This window comes from Choloepus didactylus, chromosome 6, assembly GCF_015220235.1.
Source record: "Choloepus didactylus isolate mChoDid1 chromosome 6, mChoDid1.pri, whole genome shotgun sequence".
In the NCBI taxonomy this organism is placed as follows: Eukaryota; Metazoa; Chordata; class Mammalia; order Pilosa; family Megalonychidae; genus Choloepus; species Choloepus didactylus.
In genome coordinates this window covers 88,678,668-88,696,054 of record NC_051312.1, presented here as the reverse complement: position 1 = coordinate 88,696,054, position 17,387 = coordinate 88,678,668, and the positions used below count along the sequence as shown (strand labels likewise).

At 38.4% G+C, this 17,387-nt stretch overlaps 1 protein-coding gene across 1 annotated transcript in view; it reads right to left on the bottom strand.

The window, feature by feature from the left end:
* Positions 1 to 2,543: 2,543 nt before the first annotated feature.
* POLD3 (DNA polymerase delta 3, accessory subunit) overlaps positions 2,544 to 17,387 on the bottom strand; it is a 50,680-nt gene continuing 35,836 nt past the window's right edge. Inside the window, exons 9-12 of the mRNA XM_037840645.1 lie at positions 16,981 to 17,087; positions 10,547 to 10,659; positions 9,026 to 9,104; positions 2,544 to 4,757 (exon numbers count right to left, since the gene is read on the bottom strand). Coding sequence (XP_037696573.1) covers positions 4,558 to 4,757; positions 9,026 to 9,104; positions 10,547 to 10,659; positions 16,981 to 17,087 — 499 coding nt within the window. The 3' untranslated portion in view covers positions 2,544 to 4,557. The remainder of the gene's footprint in view (positions 4,758 to 9,025; positions 9,105 to 10,546; positions 10,660 to 16,980; positions 17,088 to 17,387) is intronic.

The window sequence follows — 17,387 nt, the reverse complement described above, 5'->3', positions numbered from 1 at the left end:
GTGTGAAGGTCAAACAGCTTAAAAAAAAAAAAAAATCCACAGAAATGGTGAAACTTCCCCAGTCTGTTTGTTGTCTTAAATCCTTGACTGTTCTTTGCACAGGACTATAAACTTTTGCCCATTATGATTACCTCTATTCTTTTCTGAACTATTAAGCCCCTTGCTCTCTACCACTTACCTAGGAATCTTCTCAACCACTATATCATTTAGTGTGTATGTCCTGTCACTCCAAAACGGTAACCTCTGAGCTCTTGCAATCCCCAAAGCATCTTGCCGAAGACTAAACAATAACTAGCATTCAGCAACCACTTGATACTTTGGATTTGAATGATCCTAAACAGATACTATACAAAATGTTTTTCTACTCTTCAAGAGCAATCTAATAAAAACTTTATCATGTAGAAAAAGAAGCTTAGGAAGGAAAGACTAAAAGACCAAAAGAAAGAAGTTAAAGAAGTACTAGCCATGAAGAACTTTTAAGTATTAAAAAAATGGGGGGCAGGGGGAAGCCAAGTTCAGTGAAGCCTCAGGAAGCAAGGAGTCTGGCAAGAGTCAACAAGAAAAAAAGGGGGTGTGTATGAAATGGAAGGGGAATTCTAGAGTCAAGGTGGGTTTACCAGATGGAAAAATATTGGACCAGAAGCTTCACCAAGTTTCTCTGGCTAAGGAGCCTGGGTGGTAATGTGCGGGTGGCCCACACTTATGAACACAAGAAACTGGACACAGATACAAGTGGGGAGAAGTGTCATACAGCAGGGACTGGCAAGAGTCAATCCTAAATGCAGACATTTGGGTACAACGTGCCCTTCAGAGAGGGCATGGTGACAGCATGGGCTAATTTACAGAGCCGCTAGGGCAATAACTCAGAAAGCAATATTGCCTTCTCACAACAAAACGAGGCAGCCCCAGAATCTTTCACGGTGGTAAAAAGCTGCATTACAACATACTGAGATCCCGTAACCAATGAAAGGAGACAAGTTTACCAAAACGAGTCTTGACACAGAGCACATTTCTGGCAAATACGCTATTAGGCACTCATTCTACTCATGTCCTGCAGAAACTATTTAGTTTCCTTATATGGCCCTCCTCTTCAGCTCTCTCCTGTATAACTACTAATGTCTTCTTAGAGAAACAAAGATAGAAAAGGAATAGAACTATTTTACTCATCCCCTCTACTCCCTCAGATTTTTTTTCAGGGAGAAGAGGTGGAGGTTCACATCACTAAGAGCATCAGAGAAGAGTTACTAGCTTTTGAAATCACTTTTTAAAAACTGATTCTGTTAGGGAAATCTATGTTGATGGGGGAAGACAAGGAAATACTTTAATTATCCACAGTGGTTGCCAAGATTAAGCTGCCTTGTTTTAACCATGACCTTTTTATCCTATTAGAACGTAAGGTACAATGTGCAATCCTCACCATCACGGCAAACAAAACCCAAGAAAATGTCAGCTGTCATTCTTAACTGCGAATCAACTTCTGTTTGTCCTCTTCTTTAAATTCTGCCATAGACCCTCACGGACTTCAAATAAAATTCAAACCCCTTAGCAGGACCCCCAGCTTCATTTCTCAATTCATTTTCTTCCCTATTCCCAAATTCTAGTCCATTTTCCTCAAAAAACCATGCTTCCCTTGCCCAGAAAATCCATTGTTACCCTTTCCTGGCAAAATCCTACTCATAGTTCAAGAAACTGCTTGGCTTCCTCTCCTCTAGGAAAACTTCCTCGACACCCACCCCACTACAATCTCTCAGAGGACCCTGCGCTTACCTGTCACTGCACTCACCAGTGTGGCATTACAATTGCATTTTAACTGGTCTGTCTCTTCATTAGCTCCTTGTGGTCAAGTGCCAAATTTTATTTGACACTTTATCCTCTAGTGTCTGGCCCAGAGGCGTGTCACATACTCAATATGCAATGTTTCAAAAGAGTAAATTTAGCTATCTATGAATCTCATCTTCTTTCAATAGGAAAATATCCACTCCCCTTAAAACCTTTCTAAAAAGAGGACAACTATCTTCCCCCTTTGATAGAATGATGGTTTGAAAGAGTATAACATCTGGATTACATCTTTAATGATCCTTCAGCAAGTTGATAGCTGATTGCATCAGTTATGACATCAGAAAGGAAGCCACAATTTATATGGCACCTATGTGCTAGGCACTGTGTACCAAATTTATGCTACATATTACTCCAGTCTTGACAATCCATGGTATCTCATTCTAGCTTTATTTTGATAAAGAACTGGAGGCTCAAAAACTTGCCCTAGGTCACAGAGCTAACAAGTAATGAAGTCAAACTAATACAATGTGCAAGATCAGGACTAGATTTTTCTTGTAAATGAAGTAAAAAATGAGGTTGACTGAAAGTAAGATTTCCCACAGGGCTTAAAAAATATGAAGGCAGCAAATAACTGGTCCATTTCAGACTATGGATATGCAGTTTTAACAATATAAACTGAAAACCAGCCTTATTCCTGTTAGCAGTATAAATAACTACAGACGCTGCTCCTGTCCTGTCAAATAAAAGATCCATCAGACATTCAGTTTGAAGTACTGTTTTAAAACAACTTCTCAGATTTATTTAACTCATGTGGATAACACAGTAGAGAATTGCATAAATACACAGCCACCACTCAATATTTACTAAGCAGTGTTTAGGCAGCATATCGGGCAGAGATTGCAGGATATGCATTATCCCTTGAAAGACAGAACCCCGACGAGCACCAGATTTTTCTAATTCAAAATTCTGTTTTATTAGAGATCCCAGTGTAAAAAAAAAATTAAGAATTTGTTGCTTTTGCTTTAATTTTCCATTCCTATTTAGAAAAATGACTAACGGCATTGACAAAAAAAAAAAAAAAAAAAGAAATACTTAATAGGGACTCCTCTCCAGAAATCATTTTAAAGGTTTAAATCCAGGCCTTCCACCCTTTCTCCATCTTTTTCTCACTTTAAAAAGAAAGGATTTTGGAATATGGCAACCTGCACTCTGCCTGCTACACAAAGCCTCTGCTTTCTCAAGTCCTATATATAATGCCAAGATTCATCTCATAAAAGTCCACAGGGGTGCCAGGCTGGAGAGCCCAGGGTGACAGTTGTTCAAAAAGCTTCTATTAATCCCAAGGTTAGTCATAATCTTAACCTTAAATAGGATACAGCAGCTGATTGTATCACCTACTGCATATATCAGGCTAAGACGGAAAGAGCAAACCAGACATTCTTTGTCTTCTACTCATAAGTCACAGCAGCAGCCAGCCTGTGCTCCTCTCACCAGAGCTCATCGACAAGATCACTGCCACATCACCCCAACCCACAGAGCCTACTGTCCACCCAACCATATAGAGTAGCTTCCAAGTTATCACTGGAATAGATGATTTTCCATGAGAAACAAATGAAAATGTTTTATTTGCTGTCTATATCTACTAACAACTCAGTCTCTCCATCTCCCTGTTGGAGAGTCTGTACTTTTAAGCAAATGGGTGAGTTAGAAATACAGAGGAGCAACATCTGTATATAACAGCCTGTGCCTTATCCTATTCCTCCCTAACTTCCTGGAAGACTGTTTTTGAATGTTCAGTTTCCTTGAGAAGGAGAAAGTTTATGTAACTGTTGTACACTGTATAAAGGAAGGGACATCTCATTCTAGCCTTCATTTCTTTGTATAGGTTTCACTCTCTAGGTACTGAGAGTGGGAAAGGGAGGTAGGGCAGGAAAGCCAAAAACCACAAAGAACAGTATAAAGCACACACTGTGTCAGCAACATGACAATTCCTCTAATATCATCAATGCTGACTCTAAGTAATTTCTTGTGGAGTTGAATACATCATTAAATTTCTATTTGTGCTCTGCCCGAGGCTTTTCCCTAACCACTAATTGGAAGTGAAGGTCTAGAGAGCTTTTGTGAAAGGGGTAGAACACAAGTAATAGCCTGGTCTGTAGCCAGGTGTCAGTGTAATTTATAATGGAGGGAAAAGAGGATTATAGGGATATTTTTTGATTCTGTCTTTAGTCCAACCAAAATTTAAGACTTAAAGAAAACAGCTTCTTGGGTTAAGGGACAGAAGTGTGATAGGGTGTGGAGGTGAGAGAAGGAGTGGTAAACATATCCAGTAAAATTCAAGGGACAAAAAATACCACCACAAGTTCACAGAATACAAAGGAATAAGAAGGAATATTTTTTGAGTCGTAAATGGGTCAGGGAATAGTGTGAATGGGGCACAGTGGATTAGCCATTAAATGGCTTCAGTGATAATTCTGAAATCCATTGCAATTTATTTTTGGAGTGAATTCTTCTCCTGGACAGGTCAAAAATTGTGCTTAAAGAAAATGTCATTTGAAGGTAACAGCTTTATAAATAGTCGTGTGCCTCTTGCTTCCAGGTGATTTCCTTTTGGTTGAAAACCCAGAAGCAGAAGAAACTTCACATGGGTGGAAGAATAGTCTTTTGATACAGGTGAGGGGAGGAGCTAGATGAACTTACACAGTAAGTGAGGAGTCTCTTATCTTGCGGTCTTCTCCCTTGAATCTTCCAAGTCTCTGACATAACAGAGATGGCAGTTTATTTCCTCTGGAAGAAGCCAGTAATGGACACTTGTCTGTTGGCTTTGCCCAGAGCAGCAGTCCCTTTCTTGGGGCCCTTTCGTTCCTCTTTGGGTTCTTTTTTCACAGTCATGGCAGGAGGTCTGTGTACAGAGGACATCATCTTAAACTCTTCTTCACTATCTGTGCAGGATTCACTCTCGTAGACTTTTTCAGTCACTGGTGGAATAAGGAAAAAATGGGGCACTGAGTGGGTTGAGTCATTAAAAGCACTACTCTATCAAAGGAAAGAGAAGTCTTGCTTCCCCTATTCCTTCAGACCCTCTTGCTAGAGGCAGATGTGCTTTACTGCCAAAGCTCTCTCCCTCCCACTGGAAGAGATCTAGCCTCAAACAGGAAGCACATAAGGGATCCTGGGCTCACACAGCCTCTAGTCGGGGCTCAGAATTAACATTCACCCTTACTCTCTCACTGCTTATGACCTAATGCCTTTAAATGCATCCTTATCATTTAATTGCCCAAATCCTCTACTTGGATCCTGGTCTATGCTAGCTAACATCCTGAACTCTGCTTATGAACTGTCTACATCTTAAAAATAAATACCTACTTACATCTTCATGCTTTCACAGACTTCATCAGTCTAATTTCCCTGACCCAAAGTGTCTGCCTTTTTCCACTGCTGGTCTTCCTGGTCTTAATCGCTGGTCTACTTTTCAGCCTCCATCCTATCTAGCAGGCTCATCTCCCTGCCCTGGACCCTTCTGGCTAATTCTATCGTGATGTCTCCCACTCTCTTGCACATCCTAAGCACAGAGAATTGGAGATTAGTTTACTCAATTGTTTGGTTCTTAGTTCTAGCTAACCCAAGATTTAGCAGCGGTCAACATCCTGAAGATAACTATCTTAAGCAAACTCTATCAGCTGGCAAAGAAACTTAATAGTTTTAAGAAAGGTCAATGATAAAATGAGAAACAAAATTACCAGTTCTCTTACTCAATCAGTCAAAGTCCTATTTTGCCTTTTTCCCTGCGAGGAAAACTCACCAAGCCCTCCCCAAAAAGAACTACACCAGTGAGCAATCATTATAAGAAAGCCTCAAAGGGTACCAGCACAGACAGTGGCTTCCAACAATGACGTCACAGAACTGAGAAGGGTCTCTTCAAAATTATTGCAATACATACAACTACCATAAGAAACAGTACAATGCCACCTTCCTGTAACTTTAGAGAGCTGCAGCAGCTGTATAACGAATGCCATCTAAATTCTTTCTTAGCCCTCCTGGTCAGAGCAAATGAGACAAAGAGTAAAGGAAAACATCTCTTTTCTTAGCTAAACAGAGACCTAACATGCAAAACAAGTCATCAAATGACTAAAGTGATTTATTTTTTCCCATTCAAGAACAATGATAGCTTTAAACTCATAATTATTGATACAATTTCTTTCTAAAGTATATTAGTCAAATTGTTCTAGAGGAATAGGCTTTTGAATCAAGCACAGTTGTTCTAAAATTTAGTCTGCCACTTTATATCTCAAATTTTAACATGCCTCAGAATCACCTGGAAAGATTGTTAAAATAAGATTGCTGGGCTCTATTTCCAGGGATTCAGATTTGGTAGGTCTAGAGTAGAACCTGAGAATTAGCTTTTCTAACATGTTCCCTGGTAATATTGATGCTGCTGGTATGGGGACCACATTTTGAGAACCACTGTTCTTTCTTTCCCTGTAAAACGGGAATAACACCTGCCTTACAGAATTCACAGATGTACCTAGCAGTCTTTGGCAAGTCCTATTCAATGCTTTTTTTTTTTTCCCATCTCACCATGGACAATACTGGAGGTCAGCTGGATATTGCCCATTGAGCATTTATTCACCCTTAGTCCTCTAGCCATTAAGGTTGCATAATTAACAGTCCCCTCTCTAAGAGCTCCTAGAATTTGTCATTACTTTCAAGAGCCTAGAATTTGCTTTGCTCACTCCTGCCAATCTGAATGCTAAAAAAAATCTAAGCTTTAAATATATGGTAAGCATTTTCTAAGGTCTTACTACTGAAACTGTGATCCCCAGTCCAGAGGCATTGGAATCTCCCACGAGCTTATGAGAAATGATATATCTCAGGTCCCACCCCAGACCTACTGAATCAGAAACTGAATTTTAACAAGAGCTTTAAGTGATGCATTTATTCAGCAAAGTTTGAAAATGTTGCCCTAAGTATCTGGGGTATTTCCACGGCAAGCCTATTCATTCAGCATTTATCATCCCAGAATACCACTCTCATCTCAGATGCACTGTCAAAAGCATTATGTAACTAGACAACTGGACAAAATTATAAGCTGCTATTTACTCGATATCTTAAATTAGGGAAGTCTGAAGAGTCATCTACAGATAAAGAAAAGACTTACTAGTAGTCAGTGATGTAAGACTTTGCTCCTTTATAGTTGTTTCCCTTATTCAAATGGCAGCATGTCTAAAAATTAACTTGCACATCAATTAGCACATTATTTCATTACTTATTAATGAAACCACTGATTGCCTCATTGACAATTTTATGCAACACACTGCTTGGGGGAATTAAAAACCAGTCAGGGCAGCACCAACACAATTTCTTAAGCAGCTAAAAGGAGCATTTCCATATCCAAGGACAAAGGCAATTTCAAATTAAAAATACAGGACCTTTATTTTAGTTGAACAGCATGCCACTTTTCTGGGCTGCCAGAAAAAATGGATCAGTTTGGGAGGGTAATGTTAAATTTCTTTTCCATTCAACTGCTTTGCTCTTAGAAATCCACCTCCTTGTCCAGGAGTCGACCCCAAACTTTTCTCAAGAGCCCGACTTCCCAGTCCCTGGAGCGAGCTCACAAAAAGGGAAAGATCAGCTTTTTAAACCCACAGAAAAACTCTGACCCAGCACAGGAAAGGGCAAGCCCCCTGTGTTGGTACATTTGGAACAGACTGAGCAGAGAGAGGAAAGCAGAACTCCTTTGTTGGTAACAGGAGCCAAGATTCATTAGGTTGAGCTTGGACTAAAAACCCTAAAAAAAAAAAAAAAAAAGTGCTATGTGAGCACAGTTTTTCATTGTTGCGTCCAAGGCTCTTAATAGCCCTGTCTGGAGACAGAAGTGCACAAAAGTCCACATCCCACACCTGGCCAAAACTTGAGTACTGTGTTTTGAACAAATCAGTAAGTAATTAGCCAGAAATTCCCAATGAACTCTCATGAACATATATTTGATTTTTTTCTTTTGGGGTAGAATTAGAAGGAGGAAAGACCTGGCACTGAAGCTTTTATCCTCTTCAATTTAATAGAGACTGAAAAATGCAACAATAAATAATATATTACCACCAGTGGCCAAATCAAGAGGCTTGAAAATATACTATTAGAAGATTGAAAAAAAAAAAAAAAACCAAAGTCCAGAGCTCAAAGGATCACAAGAAATTTGGCATTGAAAATGACAGAATTTCTACATATAAGGAATTTTATTCCCCAATAATACATGACAATTAAAATGGCAGAGGTCTTTCCAGGGAGTAGGAGGTGGGAGATATTAGGACAGGGTACACAAGTGATATCTTCACTTGTCTGAACAACCACACTGCCCAGAAAAAAAATTGATTCTTCAGAGTCAGTCAATCTTTAACACAGAAATTTGAACTAAAAAAGAAAAACCAAGAAAGCGAAAAGAAATCCTCTAGGAAAGCTAAGCTAGGGCAAGTGTCACAGAAAAGGAGAATTGACAATTATGGGTTCTCCAGTAAGAAGAGGTTAAAGAGCCTAAACCCACAACTCTTTCCAAACACAAAAATACAGTCAGCATCCATATCTAAGCATTCCATTGGGCATCAAGTGGCAGATCCTAAAAGCCCCACAGAAGAAGACAGCCTGGATCAATGGTAGAAAGAGTAGAACAAGCTAAACTATGGCTGAAGAGTTGGACAATGACTCAAAGCCTGAAGTCTAATTCCCCTTGAAGCCTCCAAACCAAGCACATGCTTTTATATAACATGGCTTCCAAATAGGAAACATAGAAGAAGCCATCTAGATGACTTAACCCCTGCCTCCCTACAAAGAACACACACAAATAGTATCAAATATCAAAGACTCTGATGCTCTCTTTCAGAGTCTAATCATCTGTAAGATCTTCTTCCTACTGATCAAATTTACAAACCATCATTCTAAAAACACAAATGCTCCTAAACATCTATGATAACAATACCATCTAAGTTCATCTGTAGTTTCCATCTTGAAAGTGTTTTTAGAAACATTACCTTACCTGAATCTTCACAACAACTCCATACACTGGCAGCGCTCTCTATACCCTTGCTACTCAAAGTGTGGCCCGCAGACAAGCAGTATCAGTGTCAGCATCAGCATCACTTGGGGGTAATTCATATGTGTACTTAAGTCCGAGATGCACCACTCTATGACAATCATGATATCTCTGTACGGTAATAACTCTATATTTGGATTTGGAACCAAATTTTTTTCTTACCTATGCAGCCTTCCTCATCCATAAAGGTTTTAGATTTCAGCACGCGCTTTCGTTTTCTCTTGTTTTCTCTGCTTGAGTTCTAAAAGACCAGAAGATACAATATTAAGTTTACCAATGAAGCTATAGAGAAAAATAAAAGCTTCTTAATCTGTAACAATCACTCTTTAATAGTCCATTATAATAAAAAGTTGAAAGAGGAATGCCACATATCTCCTCTTAGGGGATCAGCCCTACCACACAGACTAGTGCAGGCTTGATATTTCATTGTTTATGAGAAGGAAAGTAGCACATTGAGCAAAGAACTGTGTTCATTCAGTCAACACTTTTGTTGGGAGGTGCTTGTAGGCACCATGATTGAAAACCAACAGCAGGGAGGTGGGGTATGAGGAGTTTCGGGTGTTGTTTTTTTACTTTTCTTTTTATTCTTATTTTTATTTTTTGGAGTAATGAAAATGTTCAAAAACTGATTGAGGTGATTGAATGCACAACTATATGATGGTGCTGTGAACACTTGTACACTTTGGATGATTGTATGGTATGTGAATAGATTTCAATAAAATTACATTAAATAAATAAGAAGAAAAAAGTCTATGAAAGGAAAAGTTAAAAAAAAAAGAAGAAAAAAAAGAAAAAAGAAGAAAACCAATAAGACAATGACCTTACAGTCTAGTGGAGGAGAGAGACAGAGAAAACAGACTAATTCAATACACTCTAGTAAGTGCTTTGAAGGAAGACTGCAGCAGGTATTATGAGAGCACAGAGGGAAGACCCCTAAACCAGACCAGAGGTTTCTACAGCATACACTCTTGATGTGGACACTTGATACTTCAGCCTTGGCACCTCAAAATCACACCCATCTAATTTAGTCTCAAATATTACTAATATCAATTTCCTTTTATCTCCATTTGTCTCTTTTACCCATTTTCTCCTGAGAAAATGTGAAAATCTGTAAGATTTAAATGACAGTTTTAATACACTGTATTAAGGAAAACTAATAGTCACAAGGAAAAAAACTTGACTGCATCTGTTTTCTCAACTCTTCATTTTCTACATTAATAGATTTAGATAAGATGCAGCTGAGGATCATTCAGAACTATATTTCCCCATTTGTAGCCAACTTTTCCCTTCCAGCCTTTTTCCAGAAGAGCTTCTAAAAGGCACCAAAGTTTGTTCTTCTTTATCTCTCACTCTTTGCTCTGAGGCAGGCAGGACCTCATTTTGAACAATTCCAATGGAAGTTTTATAGCACAGCAGCCCTAATTCTGTAGGTCATGAAAAACAAAACTGTTCCCAGGATCCACTTCTGCAAACTTCCAGGCACTGTATCCTATAGCTGAAATCTCAATTCAGTTAAGAGTGGGAATGCCCATTCTGTACAATCTATAGGAAAGCAGAATAAGACAAGAGCCATCTACTGGCATTTGTGAAGTATACAGCAAGTGAACTGATTTAGCATAGTAGGTTTAGGTCCCTGGGTGATAAAATACTCATGGAAATGTAACCATCCTGGGAAAGTTTTACCTTGATGGGAGGAGGCTCTAGCTCAGTCTTTGGCACTGGTTCAGGAGGTGGAGAAACAGGAGGAGGTGGTGATGGTGACTCAGGTTCATAAGCCCCAGGAGAGTCTGGTATGACTGAAATAATGAACAGCTTAGATAAGAAAATTCAAGCACTATCTGGTACAATGCCTTCACCAATAGCTCTCTAAACTTCCATGTACAGCAAATGGCATTCTGCAAGCAGTAGTTCATGACAACAAAGGACTTTGCAGTTATATAGTTATCTTTAAAATGCATGTTTTATTAATTTTATACAAATAAAATCAGAGAACCAAGAATTATTCCAGCTGGAATGTACTTTAGACATTATCTTAGCTAAACTTCACATTTTACAGATAATTCAGAATATAAAGTCATTTTATAAATATCTACCGATCACCTACCCTGTAATATGCATTTCATTTACATTGTTTCAGTTTATCCTCACAACAACCCGAAGTGACAGACAATATTATTCACACATTAGAATTCAGAAAGCAGAGGTTCAAAGAGTTTAACTTGCCAAAGTCACAGAACTTGTATTTGAGGCAAGAAATTTTAAACCCAAGTCAGTCAGATTCCACAGCCTTACTATTCAGCTGTACCAAGAAGCTATTCAGGATTAGACATTTTCTCTCAAGATCATGTAAGTGGAGATAATCAACATATTATACCAAATGTTCTATGCCAGTGTCTTTGTGAATGTGATCTAAGGACTATTTGCAATCACTTGAGAGGTTTGTTAGACTGAAAGTTTCCAGCTAAATGTTCACAACATAAGTCATGGGGGGTGGGTGGGTGGGAATCACCTTTGAAATGATGATAACAAAACTCTAAGACCTACTTAATATTGTGTATGAGAATTTCTTCTAGTGATTGCCTCACTGAGGAGGCTTGTTCTGCTACAATGAGCTTAGCAGGAAAACAACAATTTTTGGAAAGAAATATTGCTATGGAAGTGGTATTACCTGAGCAGACAACATTACCAGATGGCTCCTCATCATTTCTGAATAGGTCAAGGAATAGTGGTCTTAGCATAAGGCCCATGAGAAGGGAAGTGAAAATCTTCAGCCAACCTATTGCTAAATCACCACAATGAAACTGCTGGTCAAGGGACTGGGTAGCTGCTTAGCCTCACCTGCTCCCTGAACCTCCTGGCTGTATTCAAAATCTTAGCACAAGCCTTGGATCTGAAATTCTCCCAAATGATTAGGTCAGTGTTAAATATTATGACAGTGGAGAGTTCAAGGCCAAATGACCTAAAGAGGTGAAGTAGAACAAGAACCAGAACAAAACAGTAAATTATACACTTCAAGTATGAAATGGGTCCCCAAACTTTATAAGATCAGAGAAATAAAAGACAGAAACATAAAGGAAAATAGCCCAGCTATTAACCCAGCTCTGGAAGGCTACAACACGATGGGAGCTCAAGCTCAAACCACTGTGCTAAGCACCTATTTTTCTGAAGGTATAGATGTTCAAGCTGTGCCATGATGGTGGATATGTTACAGCAGTAGGACAAAAGTTATTGCAGTGAAGGAGCCAAAGAAAAGGAATGCTGAATACTCAAGGTAATAAATTTAGGAGCTCTTATTCTATTTCCAGTTCTGTAACTACTTGATTTAACCAAGGAAAACACTGAATCTTAGTGGTACCCTCTAAGACCCCTCTCCCTGTTAATCTATAGTCCCCCTCTAAACTCTAAGGTCCAAGGAGGCAGACACACCACTATTTCCCTGGCATTGAACACAGAGTAACAATAAATCACATTTTTTTTAAATAAAGGAAAAGAAATGCTTTCCAAACTAAATTTAGGATGAGGGGCTTCCAGGCCAAGGAGAATACAGCATATACATCCCTCTCTCTTCCATATCCTTATCCCCTAAAAACATTATAATGATAAAGGAATAAAATGTTATAACCCCCCACAATAGGGAAGAGAACAGAAAAGAAACCAAGTATATTCTTAATGAATAAGAAATTTCAACAAATTCCTGGAAGATGGAAGGCAGATGAGAGAAAGCTGATAAAAGAAGCATCAGTCAGTTAGGTGAGGTCAACAGTAGAGGTAGTTAAGAGAACTTCTATTTATCTGATTTTTTAAAATTGAGTGTATGTTCGACTTTGTTTAAAATTTAAAAAAATAAAAATATTTCAAGAAAGGAAGGATAGGGAAAATAACTAGTATTTACTGGGCTTTACAATAACTAATCATTCATTCTTACAATAACCCTATAAAATCACTATTACTATTATTTATTTTATACAACTGAGGTTCAAAGAGATAAAAAAATAAAAATAAAAAAAGCAACTTATCCACATTCATATTCTAGAATCGAGATCTGTCTGCCTTAGTCTTTACCATTAAACCAAGAATTCTGTCTCGATATATTTTTAGTGACATAAACATAGGGAATGTTTGATACATTGGTATATTTTAATATAATTATAGCAAATCTGCAACTCTTCAGCTGAAAGATACTGAAGCAGCAAACACCACTTATCCCAGGAAAGCAACTTTTGTTAGGGCAGAATAAGAACCGTGGTAAAACTAATTTCAGGATCCAGCAATGTAACTACTTGTTTGTCAAAGAGTGTTCTGGTCGAGATGGGTAATTAGAATTCCTGGTAATCATTTATAGCTTCCTAGGACTCAGTCTTTTTTAACTACTTATCCTTACCTAACAAAGAGGATCATTTGCTTAACCTTCTTTATATGCAACTTGCAAGGACTGAAAACGTTAGCAAAGACTTAAGAATATCTATTAAAACTGTTCTTCTCCTTAGCAATGTAGATATTACTCTATATGTTATTACTTTCTGGGTCTGGCCTTTATACTTCACAAAGGGAGTTCACTGAACTGCTAAAGCTGCATAAGGTCCTGCCAAGTTGAAGAAGAAAGGAATAGTTCCTTGGGTAGAGAGTTAAGGATTTGAAGTTGAAGGGAATTTTCTTGCAAATTTACTACTGTTAAACACTTTCTGAACACCTCAATAGGATAAGTGGGATGAATACCAAGAAAACCTATGATGTGTCAAGCATTGTCCTGGTACTTTTGATACATTATCTGATTTAATGTTCATAAAAAGCCTACACAGTTTGTGATAATGTCCCCATTCTAGATTTGAGGAAAGAAAATTAAAGAAATAAAGTTATTTGCTTAAAGTCACACAGTGAGCAGTGACGCTAAGATTTAAACCCAGGTCTCACTCCAAAGTCCTTGCCATTTCTTCCACTCCTGCTGCTCATCTACTAACTTCTAGCTTAAGATGGCATATTGAAATAATATCACATATTCAGTGGAACAGAAATAAAACAATAAGAGGTTAGATACTGGATAAAGGTTTAAAATAAAATGCCACTGGCTTTGAGACAAAGAAATTTAGAAATAAAATGGCTGAGGCTTATAAATTTAGTCAGATGCGAAAAATATCTTAGCCAGAGGAAAAAACCTGAAAGCCTCTGCTCTCTATCAAATGTTATTATAGGTTGTCCACTGCTACCACATTTCTTCTCACTCCTTTCCAAGCAAAATAACCCCACTCATACTTCTAATCACCCAAGAGTGTTATTCTTTGGGAGCTGCAGATCAGAAGAACTACAGAGAGTATTTCAGAAGTATATAATGAGTACCCAATCACCACAGTAATTCTCCTGACTTAGAGCTGACTCCTTAACTAATAGTAGACTGCCTGGTTTACCTTTTTAATGTGCATTAGGCTGATGGCTTCAAAGATTTTCCAGAATTTTCCCCAAGTTCTTTTACTGATTGGAAATATGGAAGACTGTTCAAATCAGCACATGTTCCTAAGTTTACATCCTAATTTTTTCCCCACGGGTCTGCAAAGAGCTGCCTCTATTCCCTCAGCGCTTAACTGGTTAGAACGTTCCTTGATGGCCCTTATTTCATCCACATACTTGGAAATCTTCCTTTCAGTGGTCATCATCCAGCATTTTGATAAATGATATGAAATGAGTATAAAGCAACTGCTTCCCTGGGATTGTTCACAATGCCCTACCACTACCCATTCCAAAGAACCATTCAAAAGTCACACCTCTGAAGGATATTGCACCTCTCGCAAGATATCAGACAGACTGTAATCCTTGACATATAAGCATGACTGGTAGGATCTAAAGCCACAGAATAGACAAAAATGGTTTATCTATATAGACAGCTTCAACTTTCTATACTATTTCTGAAGCGTGTTTATTTCTTTTGTATTACCATCATCTGTCTGTATAATGTGGTTCTTCACTCACTTATTCAGTTGAACTAATACCTTTTTTAGGGAGAGCCCACTTTTACTTCCTTGCACAGCAGTTTTCTGTAAGAGTAGAGTCTAAGTTTAATTTTGTTCAACAGTATAGCAGCTTCCTTTTCTGCACTCATTATTCTTTACCGCTATTAGCATCAGTTTGTCTGCATTTGTCTCTGTACCTTTATGTGGTGCTGAATCCCTTTGAACTAGATTTCCCCTCTATAACTTAAATCTTTTAATACCCATTATGCCATAACTTCATGGACAACTGATTACAACAGTTCAAGCTTTTCACCACTGGTTTTCAAAGCAGGCTTTTCAGGGTACAGTTGTCTCGTATATCAGTTCAGCCCAAGTGTCTTTCTCTTTAGATTCCGCTTTCTATACACTTATCCTTATGTATTTTGGGAAGTAATCTTGGCTCTTAGAATACTTAATATTCTTTTAAAAAGCATGTTAATTTTCCTGGTGAGAATCCTGCCCTTATTCTGTTTGCTTATTTTACAACATTGCCCACAGCCTAAAACTGGAAGAGTCCATAGTGCCACTCCCTTTGAAAAATGACCCAGTAGATGCTTCTATACTTACCACGGTTTTACTTGTGTGGTGCAGACCACCACCAATATCCTTCATGCCTATAAACCCTTCTTAAAAGATTCACGTGAAAATAGCCAAAGGAATAGTCCACTTTTTTTTTTTAAAAAAGAAAAGGTCTTACAGGTGAACTCACTGCCCTCCCCACTACGTGGGACCTGACTCCCAGGGGTGTAAATCTCCCTGGCAATGCAGAATATGACTCCCGGGGATGAATGTGGACCCGGCATCGTGGGACTGAGGGTATCTTCTTGACCAAAAGGGGGATGCAAAATGAGACGAAATAGTTTCAGTGGCTGAGAGATTTCAAATGGAGACGAGAGGTCACTCTGGTGGACATTCTTATGCACTATATAGATAACACCTCTTAGGTTTTAATGTATTGGAAAAGCTAGAAGTAAATACCTGAAACTACCAAACTCCAACCCAGCAGTCTGGACTCCTGAAGACAATTATAGAATAATGTAGATTACAAGGGGTAACAGTGTGATTGTGAAGACCTTGTGGATCACACCCCCTTTATCTAGTGTATGGATGAGTAGAAAAATGGGGATAAAAACTAAAGGACAAATGGGGTGGGATGGGGGGATGATTTGGGTGTTCTTTTTTCACTTTTAGTTTTTATTCTTGTTCTGATTCTTTCTGATGTAAGGAAAATGTCCAGAGATAGTGGTGATGAACGCATAACTATGTTATCATACTGTGGACAGTGGATTGTATACCATGGATGACTGTATGGTGTGCGAATGTATTTCAATAAAAATGAATTTAATTAAAAAAAGAAAAAAAAGAAAAAAAGAAAAGGTCTTAGATAATACTGAATACTTACTGAATAATATGTACCGAATCCTTATTCTCTTCACCTTTGCGTCAGTTATTTTGGCAAATTACCATGAAATCATGGTTCTGGTCAAAAGGCTAAAGCAGATTTTAAGCAGAAAAAAGGTGCTATATATCTCTCTGTGCTGGATCTGTTATGTACCCCAGAAAAGCCTACGTTCTTTTAATCCAATCTTGTGAGGACAGACCTATTGTGAGTGGGATCTTTTGATTACGTTGTTTCCATGGAGATGTGACCTCACCCATTAAAAGTGTCTTAATCCCCTTGTTGGAGTCCTCTATCAGAGGATAAAAGGGAGGGAAATTTTGGAGAAAGCTAAGAGATATAATCCAGAGTTTGCCCCCAGGAAAGCAAAGAGGAGCTGAGAGAGCCACTTTGAATCCAGAAGCTGGGAGATCAGCTAACATTGCCATGTGCCTTCCTATGTGACAAAGGGACTCCGAATGCCAGCTACCTTTCCTCAGATAAGGTAACTTCCTTATGATGCCTTAATCTGAACACTTTCATGGCCTTTGGACTGTAAATTTGCAACCTAATAAATCCTCCATTGGAAAAGGCAACCCATTTCTGGTATATCGCAGTCCGGCAGCTTTAGCAAACTGGAACACTCTCAATGTTAGGATTACTTACTCTATTGTGACCCATAATATATTACTTTTCAGCTCCTTGAGCATCATATAAAGAATTGATCCCACAAGCCAAAAATTAATAGTCAGGCCCACCTTCATCTTCACTGCTGTCGGACTCAGGAAGTTTGATTCTTCTCCTCTTTTTCTTCACGTTTTCAGTTTCTTTGATCTCATCATCAGATAAGTCCACTCGCTTTCCCCTGTTGCAACCCAGGAATAAACTGAGCATATTACACAGAAAAAAATCTTAAGAATTCATATGCTACCATGGGTCTTGTTTCGTAACGCATGGTCTTAATATCAGAGGGGGAAAAGTTAAGAGTTAAAGTAGACCAATAAAGATTTTTTTTTTTAAAGAATCCTCTGCTAACTTATCACTATACAGGCTACTTGATGGGATGGCCACAGTAAAATATTTCTCCAGTTCTCTACAGGCCACAGGAGGCTACAACCAGGTCATTAAGAATTATGCCAAATTCTTCTTACTTTCCTTATTGCCT